Source organism: Lolium perenne, chromosome 4, assembly GCF_019359855.2.
Source record: "Lolium perenne isolate Kyuss_39 chromosome 4, Kyuss_2.0, whole genome shotgun sequence".
NCBI lineage: Eukaryota > Viridiplantae > Streptophyta > Magnoliopsida > Poales > Poaceae > Lolium > Lolium perenne.
This window is the reverse complement of record NC_067247.2, coordinates 388,634,758-388,653,437: the sequence shown is the minus strand read 5'-3', so window position 1 is coordinate 388,653,437 and position 18,680 is coordinate 388,634,758. Positions and strand designations below refer to the sequence as shown.

At 44.4% G+C, this 18,680-nt stretch overlaps 1 protein-coding gene across 1 annotated transcript; it reads left to right on the top strand.

Annotated features, from left to right (window-relative positions):
- Window positions 1-899: 899 nt before the first annotated feature.
- On the top strand, window positions 900-2,843 carry LOC127348142 (protein HOTHEAD-like). The gene is made up of 3 exons (XM_051374234.2): window positions 900-1,691; window positions 1,768-2,180; window positions 2,268-2,843. Exons 1-3 carry the CDS (start codon window positions 908-910, stop codon window positions 2,841-2,843), a joined length of 1,773 nt encoding a protein of 590 aa, XP_051230194.2. The 5' UTR covers window positions 900-907.
- Window positions 2,844-18,680: the final 15,837 nt, after the last annotated feature.

Genomic DNA, 18,680 nt, shown 5'->3' with positions numbered 1-18,680 from the left:
GTATATCTTCACTATAATAAACCACGACGAATTGATATTAGTAGCATGAATGGCATCTTGCGAGAATCAATTACTTAGACATAAACATATATATTTTATTTTGTCTAAATAGATGTAAAATTAACATGTATAATTTATGTTTTGACCTCACAATAGAGTAACATCAAACAAAAACTACATTCAATAATTTTTACTTATTGATCAAAATAACTGACATAAATTTTTATTTTTCCTGATCAGAAAAATATATGAAGAAGAAAGGAGGTAGAAATTTTTCGGGATTTATGGTTAAAGTATCATATACAAAATACATGTGTGGTCATCCATACATTTGTTTACAATGTAACATTAATCATTCGCCTAAATTAAAAATGACTAAATGATATTTTGCACATAAATGATATTTTATCGAGCAAAATATTTATGTTGGCTTGAACCGTGTAAATTATGATCACATAACACTCCAAGTTTCTATATAACGATAAAAGTTATTATATATACTTTCTAGATGATGACCTCGCATTTGCGAGGGCCACTGTGCTAGTTAACATAACAGTGCGATATTAGAGGGTAAAATTGTGCCAATAGTTGAGCGCCTAGGTCGCAGAGCTTCTACTAATAAGCCTAATAAACCGGTATGGAGGGAGTATAACTTATTACTAGTGTCACTCAATTTAAAAAGTCTAATTACTTTAGCCCGCATGCAAAGGCTCTCGAGGACGCCGCTGTTCTTTCTATCACCACCCGGCCGGATCCCTCGGGGCTCATCTTTGCACTAGGAATCAGCACATATCAGCGCCCCTAATTGGCAGCTAACTTTTATCTAATCGAATCACAGTCCCAATCTATATAAACAAATCCGACACGTTGCCAGCAAACGGCGGCGAAGATTACTCTGACGAAATCCATGGCGGCGCCTGGCCATCGTGGCTCGCCAGTGGCAGTACTAGCCGTGGCAGCAACACTTTTCGTCTCATCCTGCCTCAGACCAGTCGCCGCGCAGCAGGGAGAGGACAAAGGAGGCGCGGAGGAAGCCCAGAGGCAGCAGCGGTACAACTTCCGGTTCGTGCGGCACGCGCGGGACGCGCCCCTGGTGTCCCACTTCAACTACATCGTCGTCGGCGGCGGCACGGCGGGGTGCCCGCTGGCGGCGACGCTGTCGGAGCACTCGCGGGTGCTCCTCCTGGAGCGCGGCGGCTACCCGTACGGCAACCGCAACGTGTCCAGCGAGTACCACTTCGCGGACGCGCTGGCGGACACGTCGCCGCGGTCCCCCGCGCAGCGGTTCGTGTCCGAGGACGGCGTGGTGAACGCCAGGGCGCGGGTGCTCGGCGGCGGGAGCTGCCTCAACGCCGGCTTCTACACGCGCGCCAGCGGCGAGTACGTGCGCGCCGCCGGGTGGGACACACGGCTGGTGAACGCGTCGTACCGGTGGGTGGAGAAGGAGCTGGTGTTCCGCCCCGACGTGCCCAAGTGGCAGTGCGCTCTCCGGGAAGGGCTCCTCCAGGCCGGCGTGACCCCGGACAATGGCTACACGTTCGACCACGTCCCTGGCACCAAGATCGGCGGCACCATCTTCGACAGCACCGGCCGCCGCCACACCGCCGCCGACTTCCTCCGCACCGCCAACCCCAGGCGCCTCACCGTGTTCCTCCACGCCACCGTGTCACAGATCCTCTTCCGCCACAGAGGTACGTAACTACATGCACACGCGCGCAGTGCTCGCTCTATATATGCAGGTACTGAAATGGAAATGTGTGCGTGCAGAGGGTTCGGCGAAGCCGGTGGCGTACGGGGTGGTGTTCACGGACCCCATGGGGGTGCAGCACCGCGTGTACCTGCGGGGCGGCGGGAAGAGCGAGGTGATCCTGGCGGCGGGGACGCTGGGGAGCCCGCAGCTGCTGATGCTGAGCGGCGTCGGCCCGCGGGGCCAGTTAGAGAAGCACGGCATCCGCGCCGTCATGGATCACCCGATGGTCGGGCAGGGCGTCGCCGACAACCCGATGAACTCGGTGTTCGTCCCGTCGCCCGTCCCCGTCACGCTCTCCCTCGTCCAGATCGTCGGCGTCACCCGCTTCGGCAGCTTCATCGAGGGCGTCAGCGGCTCACAGTTCGGCATCCCCCTCCATGCCAGCGGCGTCCGCCGCCGCTCGCACACCTTCGGCATGTTCTCCCCCATGGTACGCACCGTCGCACGTCCTCACAGGCTGACACCTTGTCCAAACTTCAAACGTGGCAATGGCATGACACTGGCGGTGACCTTGCAGACGGGGCAGCTGGGCACGCTGCCGCCGAGCGAGAGGACGCCGGAGGCGATGCGGCGGGCGGCGGACGCGATGCGTGCGCTGGACCGGCGAGCCTTCCGCGGCGGCTTCATCCTGGAGAAGATCCTGGGCCCGCTCTCGACGGGGCACATCGAGCTGCGGTCGACGGACCCGCGCGCGAACCCGGCGGTGACGTTCAACTACTTCAAGGACCCCAAGGACGTGGAGCGGTGCGTGCGCGGGATCGAGACCATCGAGCGGGTGGTGCGGTCGCGGGCATTCTCCCGGTTCACCTACGCCAACGCCACCGCCATGGACGCCGCCTTCGACCGCGCCAAGCTCGCCAACTTCCTCAACCTGCTGCCGCGCCACCCCAGGGACACCAGGCCGCTGCAGCAGTACTGCCGGGACACGGTGATGACCATCTGGCACTACCACGGCGGCTGCCACGTCGGGCCCGTCGTCGACCAGGACTACCGGGTCATCGGCGTCGAGGGGCTCCGCGTCGTCGACAGCTCCACATTCAAGTACTCCCCCGGCACCAACCCGCAGGCCACCGTCATGATGCTCGGCAGGTAAACATCTTTCTGCCTGAAAACTTCTGCATTTTGCTGTGAGCCTCTGACGGAATTCGTTGATCATCTGCCTCTCTCTGTTTCGCTGAAATTTGATCGAACAGATACATGGGCCTAAAAATTCAGACGGAGGCGTTGACAGGGAAATGACGAGACACCGAACATTCATTCCTTCATCCATCCACGGTCAATTAGGCTTCAAACTTCGAGCCATTGGTTGGCTCTGGTTGTGCAATTGCGCTTCTTCCTCTAGCTAGAGAGTTGTTTTGTCGGCTGTGGTTACAAGCGCATTGTTACACATGCATGTAACGTTTGCTGAGATAAAAATGCAAGTGAGAGAGATAAACAACTTGCACCGATCACTGATGTTCCAGAAAAGAACAAAGGCATCCGCCAAAACCTGCTCCCTCCGTCCATAAAAAGACGAAGGTTGTTCAAGTTAAGATGTATGTATACACTAAAAAGCATCTAGATGCTTTTGAATTTAGATAAACTTTCGATATCCTCTTATGGACAGAGGTAGTAGAAGATTTTGAAATGTGCGATTCAGACTAGAATCTCACATGCTCCACCTCCACGTCCATGTCCGCAAAAAAAATCTAGTGCTACGGCACATTTATGGGTTCTACCATCATATTTTGGCAACCAAAAGGTAAAAAACTATTGAAGAAAAAAGAGAAATTTCTTGATATGCATCTTTCATTCTTTTTCGCCATTGTTACTACACACCTAGAGTGTCCTATAGTGTTATCGAATCTCGGGATTTTGAAAGAAAATCAAAATTGTGGTTCCCAAAAAGGTCAAGAGAAACTTGATTTTGCTCTTGACATTTTGTACGGTGGACTACATATGGGAAAACAATTGTTGACGAATTTTGGTACACATGCTAGACAAGTATAGGTGCTTGTTTTTCAGAATTTCTGACTTATTTTTCAAAATTTTCAGAAACAAAGCTCCCTAGAGTTCTCGAGGCCTAAAGATTTTTTTTCGAGTTATAAGTACTACTCTAACATTGTCTTCAACGCAGATGCAATTGCACCGACAACAGCCTGTTGTAGCTTTGTAGTTATGTCGAAAAGAGAGAACACAATATAGGGTCCTCCTCCCAGCCGCCCGAACATACAATCCACTAGGCCTAGCCAAATTACACAACAACCCATCCAACAAGCTGTCCCATTTTATCATTCATTTTCTCCAAACACGCCTTTGTCTTTCTCGGGCATAACGGGCTATATAAACACGTCAAAATATCCTTGGACTAGCTGCATGGGACTAAATCAATCAGCACTTCATCTGATCAGTTCGTAACAACTGTAAGTGGAACAAGAAATGCAACATCTGACGAACAAAATTCTTCTACATAGGGAACAACAAATTAATGTAAATGAAATAAAATCACACTACAACTTGGTAAAAATTATAGAGTTCAAGGAACAAATCATGTATACATGCAAACAAAACAATCAAATACGCGGAAAAATATTAGTGACCGTGGGACAAATCATGAGTTCAAAGGGAACTAGTCTAAGTGGAAATAAAATAGTGGCATCCATGGAACGAAGTACGACTACATGTGCAACTAGAATATGGACAAAGTTAAAGGAAATTGTAGAGCACATGAAATAAAACACGGTACAAGAGGATCAAAAATAGATCATGTAGAAAAAAATAGACACATCAGAAATGAATCACGACTTCTGTTAGAACAAAAAAAAAAATGGACTGTCTAGAACAAACCATTAGCACCAATATATGTAGATCATGCAAACCCAAAAGTTGAATACATGAGAAACAACTTAGGACTACTAACTGGAGAAAAAAATGGAGTATTTGCGACAAAAAGTTAGCACTAATGAAACAAATCATAACTATATATATGAAAAATAGTGCGCGTGGAACATAACCACACAATAAGAAAACAAATCAAACCAAATGGAACAAAAAAAAACCATGAAAAATATGTAAAACATGGTTTAAAAAGGAAAGATGGTAGAGAGGAAAAACAAGTAAAAATGTGTGAACTCAACAGACGGAAATACATTTGTACACCCAAGCATGGCTGTGGGTGCTTCCACAGCCGTTAGATGCGTAGAAACATAAACTTTTATGAAGAGAGAGAGAATGGAACAAATCAAACTATAAAAAACAAAGTTGAGCCAACAAAATTAGAGTAACACCCATTGATTTTTTTTGCCTAGCTACCTGAGCGATTCTACGATAGGAATCTTTCAAGTGATGCATAGTCCCTCCATTTCATATTAGTTGTCATTTGTTTTGTACAACTTTATACTAAATCATCCATAACTAATATAGAACAGAGGGAGTACATTTTTTGAGGAACATACGATACGGAGTAAATATGTTGCTTAAAGCCCACATACATGGGCTAGCCTGGGGGCATGGCCTGTTTATGGTTCTGGTCTTTTCTAAGGTTCTATTTTCACCAGAAAGTTTTCACGTTTAGCAAATAGAGCTTGATCTGCCTGATGGATTTTATATATGATTTATAACATGTATAGATTTTTCATAAATCTAGGAACTTCTATCACCTTTTTGTAGCATGTTTAGAAATAAAAAAAAATTATGTGTTGTAAAACATAAATGCTCACATACATCTAAATAAATTTTGACATAAAAAAGTGTTCACACATATCACAAAAAATTTCATGTGTTATAGAACGTTATTTCTATACTCCGCATATAATAAAAAATGTTCATACAAATAGAAATTAATGGTTTATGTATCTTTAAATCGCTTTATGTATTAAAATGAAAATAATGGAAAAAATAAAATTAGGAAAACAAATAAAAAACCATACCATCATGAAATAAGTTACTCCCTCCGGGCCTTTTTAATTGACTCGAATTTAGTAAAAGGTTGTACTAAATCTGAGTCACTTAAAAGAGACCTGAGGGAGTAATAAATTTTGAAAAAAGAAATAAAAAATGTAAACCTAAATAGTACAAGCAAAAGAAAAATGGCACACATAAAAAGGTGACTAGTAGCGGAGCCCTTCAGTCAGCAGCTCCCTTATTTGCCGATATGAGGGGATAGGTTTTGCATATTTTCTATGTCAGGTCTTCGATAACTAATTACATGATTAATATACTAATTATATAACATAAACTTAATGGCATTAGATTTGCATCCTTTTTGTGGGGGGCATTACATTGTTATGTGAAAGTACTTAATAACATTTCCAACTATGTATATGTTGTAAACAGAAAATTAGCAGCGCAATTGTTGGTCAAAGCTTCATCTCATCGATCAAAACAGGGTCTACAAAAGAAACAAGATTGTACTGTGCTAGGACGAGGCGGAGTCTTGGTATTTGACTTTTGGATTTGCAATGTTCCATTGTCTGATAAGAAAACCCTTCGAGCTTCGAAGTTGATCAAGTTTTAGAGTATGAAAATCTCATTTATACACAGAAGATGGAAATGCTAAGTTACACATTCTACTGTTACTAAAGGTGCACATGCTGCTTAACATGTGTAGCTGTCTGACCTGAGACAATTTGCTCAACGTAGGGCGGAAAGGGAAAGAGTCATGTTGACATCCTGTAGCAAAGGTGAACCGGCGGAGGTGGGACGAACTTGTCCAACGCCGGTTGGAAAAAGAAGTGAAATCAACATTCGGACGTGTTTACCTAGAAACAAAGCAGTGGGACTTTCTTGCCTCGGTACTTTTGATTACTGTGGTCAAAACTCAGGGTGAGCGCAGGCAGGCGACTTCCGAATGGAAGCAGCCGCTCTGACGCTACCTGACGGCCGGAGCGAGAGTGACACGGCGGCTCAGCTCGTCTCTTCGCCGCCGTCGACCAGTCCCTGTCAAACTCCAGGTCATACACCGGCAATATCCCATCGTCGTCACGTACTCAGGGCATCTCCAACCGCGCGACCCAAACCGCGCCCGCGCGTTCATTTGGGTCGAGCCGGACAAAAACGCGGCCCAGCGCGGGGACGCACCGCAAAAGCGGACGGCCGCGGCGTCCGGAACGACGCAAACCCGGCCCAAATCTGGGCTAGGTTTGCGTGGCCGCGGATGGCACGCGGCGTTCGCTCGCGTCCGGGCGTCCGTCGCCTCGTCTCCTTTGGGCCCACCTGTTGGTGACCCGGGGGGTATTAAATGGGGACTGGAGGGGATCTGGCCCTCCACTCCAGTCCCCACTCCACTCCCGCAGCGAAACCGCCGCCATGGCCCCGAAGCGAGTTTTCGCCGGAGCCAACGACGACGAGGCGAGCAGCAGCCGGCGTCGTCCGCCGGCGCCGCGGCCATCGTGCGGAAACCCAGGCGGCCTCCACATCGGAGAGGCCGCCCGCGGCGGCGCGGCATTTCCGCAACCACCGCCGCTGCTGCTCGAGCCCAAGCCCGAGTCCTCGGAGGAGGACCCGGACCTCCGCGCCGCGCTGCTCATCTCGGTGGCGGAGGAGGACGAGAAATGGCCGCACCTCCAGGCGGCCATTCGAACGTCCGAGATGGAGGAGGCGGCGCGTCTGGCGGAGGAGGAAGCGGAGCTCTGGGAGCTCTACGCCCAGGCCCGCCAGGCGCGACGGGAGGAGGAGGAAGCAGCGCGGCGGGAGGAGGCCAGGCGCCGCGCCGACGAGGAGCGCCGCGAGGAGCAGCGGTGGCAGGAGGCCAGGCGCCGCGCAGAGGAGCGGCGCCGCCAGGAGGCCAGGCGCCGCGCCTGGCAGGAGAGGCAGCAGCGCCTCAGGGAGGAGGCGCTGCTCCGTGCGCCGCCGCAGCCTCGGGTGGTGATACGTCTCCGACGTATCGATAATTTCTTATGTTCCATGCCACATTATTGATGTTATCTACATGTTTTATGCACACTTTATGTCATATTCGTGCATTTTCTGGAACTAACCTATTAACAAGATGCCGAAGTGCCAGTTCCTGTTTTTTGCTGTTTTTGGTTTCAGAAATCCTAGTAACGAAATATTCTCGGAATCGGACGAAATCAACGCCCAAGTTCCTATTTTCACCGGAAGCATCCAGAACACCCGGGAAGGACCAGAGGGGGGGCACTGGGCCCCCAGACCATAGGCCGGCGCGGCCCAGGCCCTGGCCGCGCCGCCCTATGGTGTCGTCGCCCCTTCGACCCTCATGCGCCGCCTCTTCGCCTATATAAAGCCCCTGGATCGAAAACCCTGATACGATTGACGAAAACCACAGAAACCTTACAGAGCCGCCGCCATCCCGAGGCCAAGATCTGGGGGACAGGAGTCTCTGTTCCGGCACGCTGCCGGAGCGGGGAAGTGCCCCCGGAAGGCTTCTCCATCAACATCGCTGCCATCTCCACCGCCATCTTCATCACCGCTGCTGCTCCCATGAGGAGGGAGTAGTTCTCCATCGAGGCTCGGGGCTGTACCGGTAGCTATGTAGTTCATCTCTCCCATGTACCTCAATACAATAATCTCATGAGCTGCTTTACATGATTGAGATTCATATGAGTTTGTATCACAATTTATCTATGTGCTACTCTAGCAATGTTATTAAAGTAGTTTTATTCCTCCTGCACGTGTGTAAAGGTGACAGTGTGTGCACCGTGTTAGTACTTGGTTTATGCTATGATCATGATCTCTTGTAGATTGCGAAGTTAACTATTGCTATGATAATATTGATGTGATCTATTCCTCCTACATATGCATGAAGGTGACAGTGTGCATGCTATGTTAGTACTTGGTTTAGTCCTTTGATCTATCTTACACTATAAGGTTACTTAAACATGAGCATTATTGTGGAGCTTGTTAACTCCGGCATTTAGGGTTCGTGTAATCCTACGCAATGTGTTCATCATCCAACAAAAGTGTAGAGTATGCATTTATCTATTCTGTTATGTGATCAATGTTGAGAGTGTCCACTAGTGAAAGTGTAATCCCTAGGCCTTGTTCCTAAATACTGCTATCGCTGCTTGTTTACTGTTTTACTGCGTTACTACTGCTGCAATACTACCACCATCAACTACACGCCAGCAAGCTATTTTCTGGCACCGTTACTACTGCTCATACTTATTTATACCACCTGTATTTCACTATCTCTTCGCCGAACTAGTGCACCTACTAGGTGTGTTGGGGACACAAGAGACTTCTTGCTTTGTGGTTGCAGGGTTGCATGAGAGGGATATCTTTGACCTCTTCCTCCCTGAGTTCGATAAACCTTGGGTGATCCACTTAAGGGAAAACTTGCTGCTGTTCTACAAACCTCTGCTCTTGGAGGCCCAACACTGTCTACAGGAAAGGAGGGGGAACGTAGACATCAAGCTATTTTCTGGCGCCGTTGCCGGGGAGGAAAGGTAAAAGGTACTCACACTCCGGACCTCGGCTACTAAGCTATTTTCCGGCGCCGTAAGTACTCGAAGCTATTTCCTTTAGATCCTGCAATTGCATCTTTTTGTTTCTTGTTTACACTAGTTTGGCATAATGGACAAGAATGAGCTTCTATTTCTATTTCCTGATTTAAAACATGGATTGTTTGATGCGAAAATTAAAAAACCTATTGAATCTTGTTTGCATGCTGGTAGTAATATTAGTATGAACGCTTTGAACACCATTATTGATAATAATATAGAAAGTTCTAAGCTTGGGGAAGCTGGTTTTCATGATCTTTTTAGTCCCCCAAGCATTGAGGAGAAAATTTTCTTTGATGATACTTTGCCTCCTATTTATGATGATTATAATGATAGTGGTCTTTTGGTGCCACCTACTATGGAGAGTAAATTTTGTTGTGATTATACTATGCCTCCTACACTTGATGAGAATAATAATGATAGCTACTTTGTTGAATTTGCTCCCACTACTACTAATAAAATTGATTATGCCTATGTGGAGAGTAATAATTTTATGCATGAGACTCATGATAAAAATGCTTTATGTGATAGTTATATTGTTGAGTTTGCTCATGTTGCTACTGAAAGTTATTATGAGAGAGGAAAATATGGTTGTAGAAATTTTCATGTTACTAAAATGCCTCTCTATGTGCTGAAATTTTTGAAGCTACACTTGTTTTATCTTCCTGATCTTGTCATTTTGCTCTTCATGAATTTATTTCTGTGCAAGATTCCTTTTCATAGGAAGCATGTTAGACTTAAATGTGTTTTCAATTTGCCTCTTGATGCTCTCTTTTGCTTCAAGTATTATTTCTTGCGAGTGCATCATTAAAACTGCTGAGCCCATCTTAATGGCTATAAAGAAAGAACTTCTTGGGAGATAACCTATGTGTTATTTTGCTACAGTATTTTGTTTTATATTTGTGTCTTGGAAGTTGTTTACTACAGTAGCAACCTCTCCTTATCTTAGTTTTGTGTTTTGTTGTGCCAAGTAAAGCCTCTAATCGAAGGTTGATACTAGATTTGGATTTCTGCGCAGAAACAGATTTCTATCTGTAACGAATCTGGGATTTTCTCTCTGTAGAAAAATCAGAAAAATATGCCAATTTACGTGCGTGTTCCTCAGATATGTACGCAACTTTCATTAGTTTTGAGTTTTCTGATTTGAGCAACGGAAGTATTTATTAGAAATTCGTCTTTACGGACTGTTCTGTTTTGACAGATTCTGCCTTTTATTTCGCATTGCCTCTTTTGCTATGTGGGATGGATTTCTTTGTTCCATTAAACTCCAGTAGCTTTGAGCAATGTCCAGAAGTGTTAAGAATGATTGTGTCACCTCTGAACATGTGAGTTTTTGATTATGTACTAACCCCTCTAATGAAGTTTATGAGAAGTTTGGTGTGAAGGAAGTTTTCAAGGGTCAAGAGAGGAGGATGATATACTATGATCAAGAAGAGTGAAAGCTCTAAGCTTGGGGATGCCCCGGTGGTTCACCCCTGCATATTCTAAGAAGACTCAAGCGTCTAAGCTTGGGGATGCCCAAGGCATCCCCTTCTTCATCGACAACACTATCAGGTTCCTCCCCTGAAACTATATTTTTATTCCATCACATCTTATGTGCTTTTTCTTGGAGCGTCGGTTTGTTTTTATTTTTTGTTTTGTTTGAATAAAATGGATCCTAGCATTCACTTTATGGGAGAGAGACACGCTCCGCTGTAGCATATGGACAAGTATGTCCTTGGTTTCTACTCATAGTATTCATGGCGAAGTTTCTCCTTCGTTAAATTGTTATATGGTTGGAATTGGAAAATGATACATGTAGTAATTGCTATAAATGTCTTGGGTAATGTGATACTTGGCAATTGTTGTGCTCATGTTTAAGCTCTTGCATCATATGCTTTGCACCCATTAATGAAGAAATGCATAGAGCATGCTAAAATTTGGTTTGCATATTTGGTCTCTCTAAGGTCTAGATAATTTCTAGTATTGAGTTTGAACAACACGGAAGACGGTGTAGAGTCTTATAATGTTTACAATATGTCTTTTATGTGAGTTTTGCTGCACCGGTTCATCCTTGTGTTTGTTTCAAATAGCCTTGCTAGCCTAAACCTTGTATCGAGAGGGAATACTTCTCATGCATCCAAATCCTTGAGCCAAACAACCACTATGCCATTTGTGTCCACCATACCTACCTACTACATGGTATTTCTCCGCCATTCCAAAGTAAATTGCTTGAGTGCTACCTTTAAACAATTCAAAATTTATTACCTCTTATTTGTGTCAATGTTTTATAGCTCATGAGGAAGTATGTGGTGTTTATCTTTCAATCTTGTTGGGCAACTTTCACCAATGGACTAGTGGCTTCATCCGCTTATCCAATAATTTTGCAAAAAGAGCTGGCAATGGGATTCCCAGTCCCAAATTAATTAACAAAAATAGACACTCCTCCATGGTATGTGATTGTTGGACGGCACCCGAAGGATTCGGTTAGCCATGGCTTGTGTAAGCAAAGGTTGGGAGGAGTGTCATCATAATAAAACTAAAATAAAAAGGCACTCCTTCATGGTATGAGATTGTTGGCAGGCACCCGAGGATTCGGTTAGCCATGGTTTGTGAAAGAAAGGTTGGAAGGAGTGCCACCCAAAATAAAATAAAATGGGAGCCGCTCTTTGAAGGTTTGTCTGGCAAGGGGGTTAGAGTACCCGCTACCATTCGTTGACAACAACATACACCTCTCAAAACTTTATTTTTATGCTCTCTTTATGTTTTCAAAATAAAAGCTCTAGCAAAAATATAGCAATCAATGCTTCCCTCTTTGAAGGACCATTCTTTTACTTTTATTGTTGAGTCAGTTCACCTATTTCTCTCCACCTCAAGAAGCAAACACTTGTGTGAACTGTGCATTGATTCCTACATACTTGCATATTGCACTTGTTATACTACTTTGCATTGACAATTATCCATGAGATATACATGTTACAAGTTGAAAGCAACCGCTGAAACTTAATCTTCTTTTGTTTTGCTTCAATGCCTTTACTTTGAATTATTGCTTTATGAGTTAACTCTTATGCAAGACTTATTGATGCTTGTCTTGAAGTGCTATTCATGAAAAGTCTTTGCTTTATGATTCAGTTGTTTACTCATGTCATATACACTGTTTTGATCGCTGCATTCACTACATATGCTTTACAAATAGTATGATCAAGGTTATGATGGCATGTCACTCCAGAAATTATCTGTGTTATCGTTTTACCTGCTCGGGACGAGCAGAACTAAGCTTGGGGATGCTGATACGTCTCCGACGTATCGATAATTTCTTATGTTCCATGCCACATTATTGATGTTATCTACATGTTTTATGCACACTTTATGTCATATTCGTGCATTTTCTGGAACTAACCTATTAACAAGATGCCGAAGTGCCAGTTCCTGTTTTTTGCTGTTTTTGGTTTCAGAAATCCTAGTAACGAAATATTCTCGGAATCGGACGAAATCAACGCCCAAGTTCCTATTTTCACCGGAAGCATCCAGAACACCCGGGAAGGACCAGAGGGGGGGCACTGGGCCCCCAGACCATAGGCCGGCGCGGCCCAGGCCCTGGCCGCGCCGCCCTATGGTGTCGTCGCCCCTTCGACCCTCCTGCGCCGCCTCTTCGCCTATATAAAGCCCCTGGATCGAAAACCCTGATACGATTGACGAAAACCACAGAAACCTTCCAGAGCCGCCGCCATCGCGAGGCCAAGATGCGGGGACGAGAGTCTCTGTTAGCACGGCTAACCGGAGCGGGGAAGTGCCCCCGGAAGGCTTCTCCATCAACACCGCTGCCATCTCCACCGCCATCTTCATTACCGCTGCTGCTCCCATGAGGAGGGAGTAGTTCTCCATCGAGGCTCGGGGCTGTACCGGTAGCTATGTGGTTCATCTCTCCCATGTACCTCAATACAATAATCTCATGAGCTGCTTTACATGATTGAGATTCATATGAGTTTGTATCACAATTTATCTATGTGCTACTCTAGCAATGTTATTAAAGTAGTTTTATTCCTCCCCTTGCGTGTGTAAAGGTGACAGTGTGTGCACCGTGTTAGTACTTGGTTTATGCTATGATCATGATCTCTTGTAGATTGCGAAGTTAACTATTGCTATGATAATATTGATGTGATCTATTCCTCCTACATATGCATGAAGGTGACAGTGTGCATGCTATGTTAGTACTTGGTTTAGTCCTTTGATCTATCTTACACTATAAGGTTACTTAAACATGAGCATTATTGTGGAGCTTGTTAACTCCGGCATTGAGGGTTCGTGTAATCCTACGCAATGTGTTCATCATCCAACAAAAGTGTAGAGTATGCATTTATCTATTCTGTTATGTGATCAATGTTGAGAGTGTCCACTAGTGAAAGTGTAATCCCTAGGCCTTGTTCCTAAATCGCTATCGCTGCTTGTTTCTTGTTTTTCTTTGCGTTACTACTTGCAATACTACCACCATCAACTACACGCCGACAAGATATTTTACGGCACCGTTACTACTTGCTCATACTTATTTATACCACCGTATTTCACTATCTCTTCGCCGAACTAGTGCACCTACTAGGTGTGTTGGGGACACAAGAGACTTCTTGCTTTGTGGTTGGGGTTGCATGAGAGGGATATCTTTGACCTCTTCCTCCCCGAGTTCAATAAACCTTGGGTGATCCACTTAAGGAAAAACTTGTCATTGTTCTACAAACCTCTGCTCTTGGAGGCCCAATACATCTACGAAAGGAGGGGAACGTAGACATCGTGTGGCTCCGACCCCCACTCGGCACGGGAGGAGGCCTGTGGTCTCCGTGGCCGGAGTCCCCCGGCGCGGCCGAGCCACAACAGCGCCTCACCGCCTCGGGGACGTCGTCCACGACGACGACGTCGCCGACGACGCCCACAGGGGCTAGGCGGCGCACCGGCGGCCACCGCCGTGACCAAACCCTAATAGAGGGTTTTTTATATTAGTTTAAATTTAAAAGCCCATATAGAGGCTTCTTTTGTTAGTTTTATTTGCCCAAAATAGGGCTATGTACAAATTTGCCCAAAATAGGGCATATGTTCAATGAAATTTCGTTTAAATTCGCATTTTGTTTTTGTTTTTGTGGTTCTCCGGTTATGCGATGCGTCCGCGCGTTGGACGCATGTGCTGCGACTAAACGGACACGCGGACGCGGGGCGCTGTCCGCGTGTCCGGGCGGCGACCCAAACGGCCCAAAACGGACGGCCCAGCGCGTCCATTTGGATCGCGCGGTTGGAGAGAACATATCTAGTGCTACCACCCCTTTAGGTGCTACCGTGCTACCGTACAAAAAGACGTATTTTATACGTGTCAAAAAATTATACAAAAAAATGTGAGTGCTCATGAAGCATGTCCCTACAACATCCCAAAATTTCATATCTTTTTTGTTTCTCAGTGTCCATGTCGATTTTGGATATGAAATTTTGGGATGTTGTAGGGACATGCTTCATGAGTACTCACATTTTTTCGTATAATTTTTTGACACGTATAAAATACGTTTTTTTGTACGGTAGCACGGTAGCATGCAAAGAGGTGGTAGCACTAGATATCTTCTCATGCCCTCACGTCCCGGCGGCCTGGCGATCGACCCCCGCCCCCACCAAACACCCGAGGCAGAGAGCGTATCTGGTGAAACGGACGAATTTATGAAACAGCTGCACCGTTGGGTTGTGGAGCTTTGGATGAAAAATGAGTGTACCAGATGTAACCACAAGGTGGACTGCTGGTATATTTGCAAAGCGAACCTTGTAGCATCGTCGAATTGCACTACTGTACGCAGTACGAAAGTATACATTGCTAAGGCATCTGTGGAAGCCGACGGCGGCGGCTGCCTGTGCGTGACGTCTCTGGGCGGAACGGCGGCGGGGCGACCTGCGGGAGACGGTAGTGGCCCTCTCCATGCTGAAGGTGAGCTGCACGACACGACCTCCTCACCATGGTGCCATGCGCCCACGCAGCTTGCTGCTGTGATCTCCTCTCAATTGAGGAATTTGGGGAGTAAAGAGAGGATTTGGAAGACGACGAAAGATTGGAAATTCAAGATCTAGTGAGATCTCATTATCAATTCGATTATGATATTCGCTACAATCAGGAATCCCCAACCTTGAGAAACAATCAGCGGGAAGAAAAGTAGGAAAGAGACGAACGAGACATGAGAGAAGGGAGAGAGACGGGTCTGTGGAGAACAATTAGTTTGATTCATTAATACAACACGGTCCATTGTGTAAATATGCCAGCAGCCTATCTTTCAACCGAATCATGTCCCTTTATTTTTCATCAAAAGGCCCACAACACATCGGTGCAGCCGGTGCATGAATTTGAGCGTTTCAGGGGATACGTTCTCAGACAACCCGAACCTGGTCCTGAAACGAGGAAGAATGGACGAGATCCGCACGACCGAAATAAATCCCCCATCTCGCCGGCGATCAACCAACAGCCAACCGGCTCGCGTCCTCGCTGTCTCCCCATGCTGCCTCCATGCGGCGGCGGCGCACACCACAAATCCATAGCACGTCGTGCCGACCGCGCGCTTGTCCCTGCCCGTCCGGCCCTACGCGTGCCACATGCACCGCACACGCAACTAGTAGTATGCAACTGTATGCACTAGTCACTACAGCGCACCATTCCATAGTGATTGTTCGTTCGTGTGGAATGTGCAGACGGGTTCGCGCACATCTTGCCAAATTGATGTGTCCACGGACCCTAGAGGTTAACCATTTAGGGCGTCTTTGATTTTAAAACATTCTTATAGAAATTCAAGAGAATTCCAATCCTTGCGATTTTTTCTATCGGATTCTTTGATTTAGAGGATAAAATCTCATACTCCATCCAATCCACTTGTTATGGATCGGAGATAGTAGTAACTTTTATTAAGAAACATCTCCACTACATCTTATAGATAATCTAATATCCTTTCAGTGTCCGAGATGCAAAATTCGGGACATATGTGTCGAACTCTAAAATTGGGTCCTATCAGTTCAATGTATCTGAACTCATAATTAAGAAATAAGATCACCTTTACTAGTATAATATAGGATTAAAGGACCAAGAGGGATATCTTCCATGTTATATGCAACAAACAAGTACATGTTAGGTGGTCAGTGTGTTCGGATAGAGTTACGCCAAAATCGCACGACTCTGTAGCTAAGGGTAAAGCGTGGACATATGGAGTTGGATACATCATACATGTAGCCCGATATTTTCTAGAAAAATAAAACCAGCATATAAAAGTTCCAAAAAAGATCTGTTTTTTTTACATCGGTAAAGATGATTTTTAAGCACGTGTAAACTCTTGTTGAAAAATAAAGTGTATACATATTTTGTGATACCAAAGGATAAACAAAATGTGTCTCTAAGTATGCACTTAAAAAATTCATTTTTAATCCTCACATTTTGACTCTTTGTGTTGGTCACAAATGAACACATAATTCTTTCAAAAATTTAAAAGTACATGGTACACCCTATATGTTGTTGTATATATTTTCCATAATATTTTGAGGTGGAAATATCAAGATTTTGTGCTCCAAATAGCACATTGAAGATGTCGGTCACACCTGAAACTATCGTAGTCGGATTTAACCAACATACTCTGGATCATGGAATATCATCGTATGACGATGAACATCTACAAGTTCCAAAAAGATCTTTTTATTATGTAAAGATGATTTTTAAGCATGTGTAAAATCTTGTTGAAAAATACATTGTATTTTGTGGTACCAAAGGATAACCAAAACGTGTCTCTAAGTATGCATTTAAAAATTCATTTTCAATCCTCATATTTTATCTCTTTGTGTTGGTCACAAATGAACAAATATTTCTTTCAAAATTTATGGGTACATGGTACACCCTATATGTAGTTGCATATTTTTCATCATTTTTGAGGTGGAAATATGAATGGTTTCATGCTCCAAATAACACATTCAAGATTTGCATCACACCTGAAACTATCGTCGTCGGATTTGACGAACATACTCTGGATCATGGATTATCATTGTATGGCGATAAAACATCTACAAAACTATCCAAAATTAATGGTTGGTCCAACTAGCAAATTCCATTTCAAAGTGGATCACACGTGCAATTCGATCTGGCCAACATACATCAGATCATAGATTATCATCTCGAAAAGCTAAACATGTACAAAATTTTCTAAATATAATAAAATCCATTTTGAAGTTTGAGGATATTTTATTAATTATCATCTTCCATGAAACACATTCCAGAAGTGGACACAATGTAAGTAACATTATTGGATCCGACCAATATTTAATGGATCATGGATTATCATCATATGATGACAAACATCTACAAGAGCACCAAATATTAAGGTTTTTCGAACTAGTGAAATCCATTTCGAAGTTTGAGGATACCTTTTCGAAAACAATACATTTAAGAACCGTGTAAAACTGCAACTAGTGTTGTCGGATATGTCCAACATACACCGGATCATGGATTATCAACGTATACAATAAATGTCCACAAAGCTGCAGAAAATAATGCCTGATCCAACGAGAAGGAGCCGTTTTATATAAGTTGGAGGATACATATTATCATCTTCGAAACAACACAATCAAGAGGTGGATCTCACATGACTTGAATATAATACACCAGATCATTGATTAATATCATGTAAAACCAACAATATACAATACTATTCAAAAATAGTGGTTGTTCCAACTAGTAAAAGCCATTACAAAGTCAGACAATAATTTGTCATCCTCTTCCGAGCAACACACATTCAAGAAGTGGAGCATATGTGGTACAACTACATGTTGGATCCATAAAAAAAATATCAAATGATGGATCATCATCTTATAAAGATAAATATCTAGAAAACTATCCAAACATACCGATCCGTCCATATAGAAAAAGACATTTCAAAGTCCAACGATATATTATTGTCATCTTTCAAGAAACACAATCTTAGGAGCTGTGGCCCACATGCAATTGTCATTGTTAGGGTCTGGCCAACATAATTAAGATTAACCATCATATAATGACAACAATTTGTAAACATATCCAAAACTAACGGTTCTCCAACTAGTAAAAGCCATTCTGAAGTTCGACAATATTATGTTATCCTCTTTCAATCAACACATTTAAGAAGTTGAACAAACTTTGTGCTCCAGCCAACATATATGAGATGATGTATTATTATCATCTTATAAAGACAAAAATCTACAAAACTATGCAAAACAATTGGTTTGTGTATTAAATGTCATTTGAAAGTCCTAGGATATTTTAGTGTCATCTAACAAGCAACACAATCTCAAGAGGCGTGACACACGTGCAACTTCCGTTTTCTGATCTGGCTAACGTTGGATCATGGATTAACGAAATCTATGAAACAATAAAAAAAAATGATTGTTCCAACTAGTAACAACCATTTTGAAGCCCGACGATATTTTATTACCCTCTTCTAGAAACACATGTAAGATATGGGAAACATGTGCATCTGACATGTTCA

Excerpts from the sequence above, each read along its gene's own strand:
- LOC127348142 (XM_051374234.2), top strand. The coding sequence starts at position 908 with ATGGCGGCGCCTGGCCATCGTGGCTCGCCAGTGGCAGTACTAGCCGTG. Across the intron at positions 1,692-1,767 it reads GATCCTCTTCCGCCACAGAG|AGGGTTCGGCGAAGCCGGTG; the intron begins GTACGTAACTAC and ends GTGTGCGTGCAG. Across the intron at positions 2,181-2,267 it reads TCGGCATGTTCTCCCCCATG|ACGGGGCAGCTGGGCACGCT; the intron begins GTACGCACCGTC and ends GTGACCTTGCAG.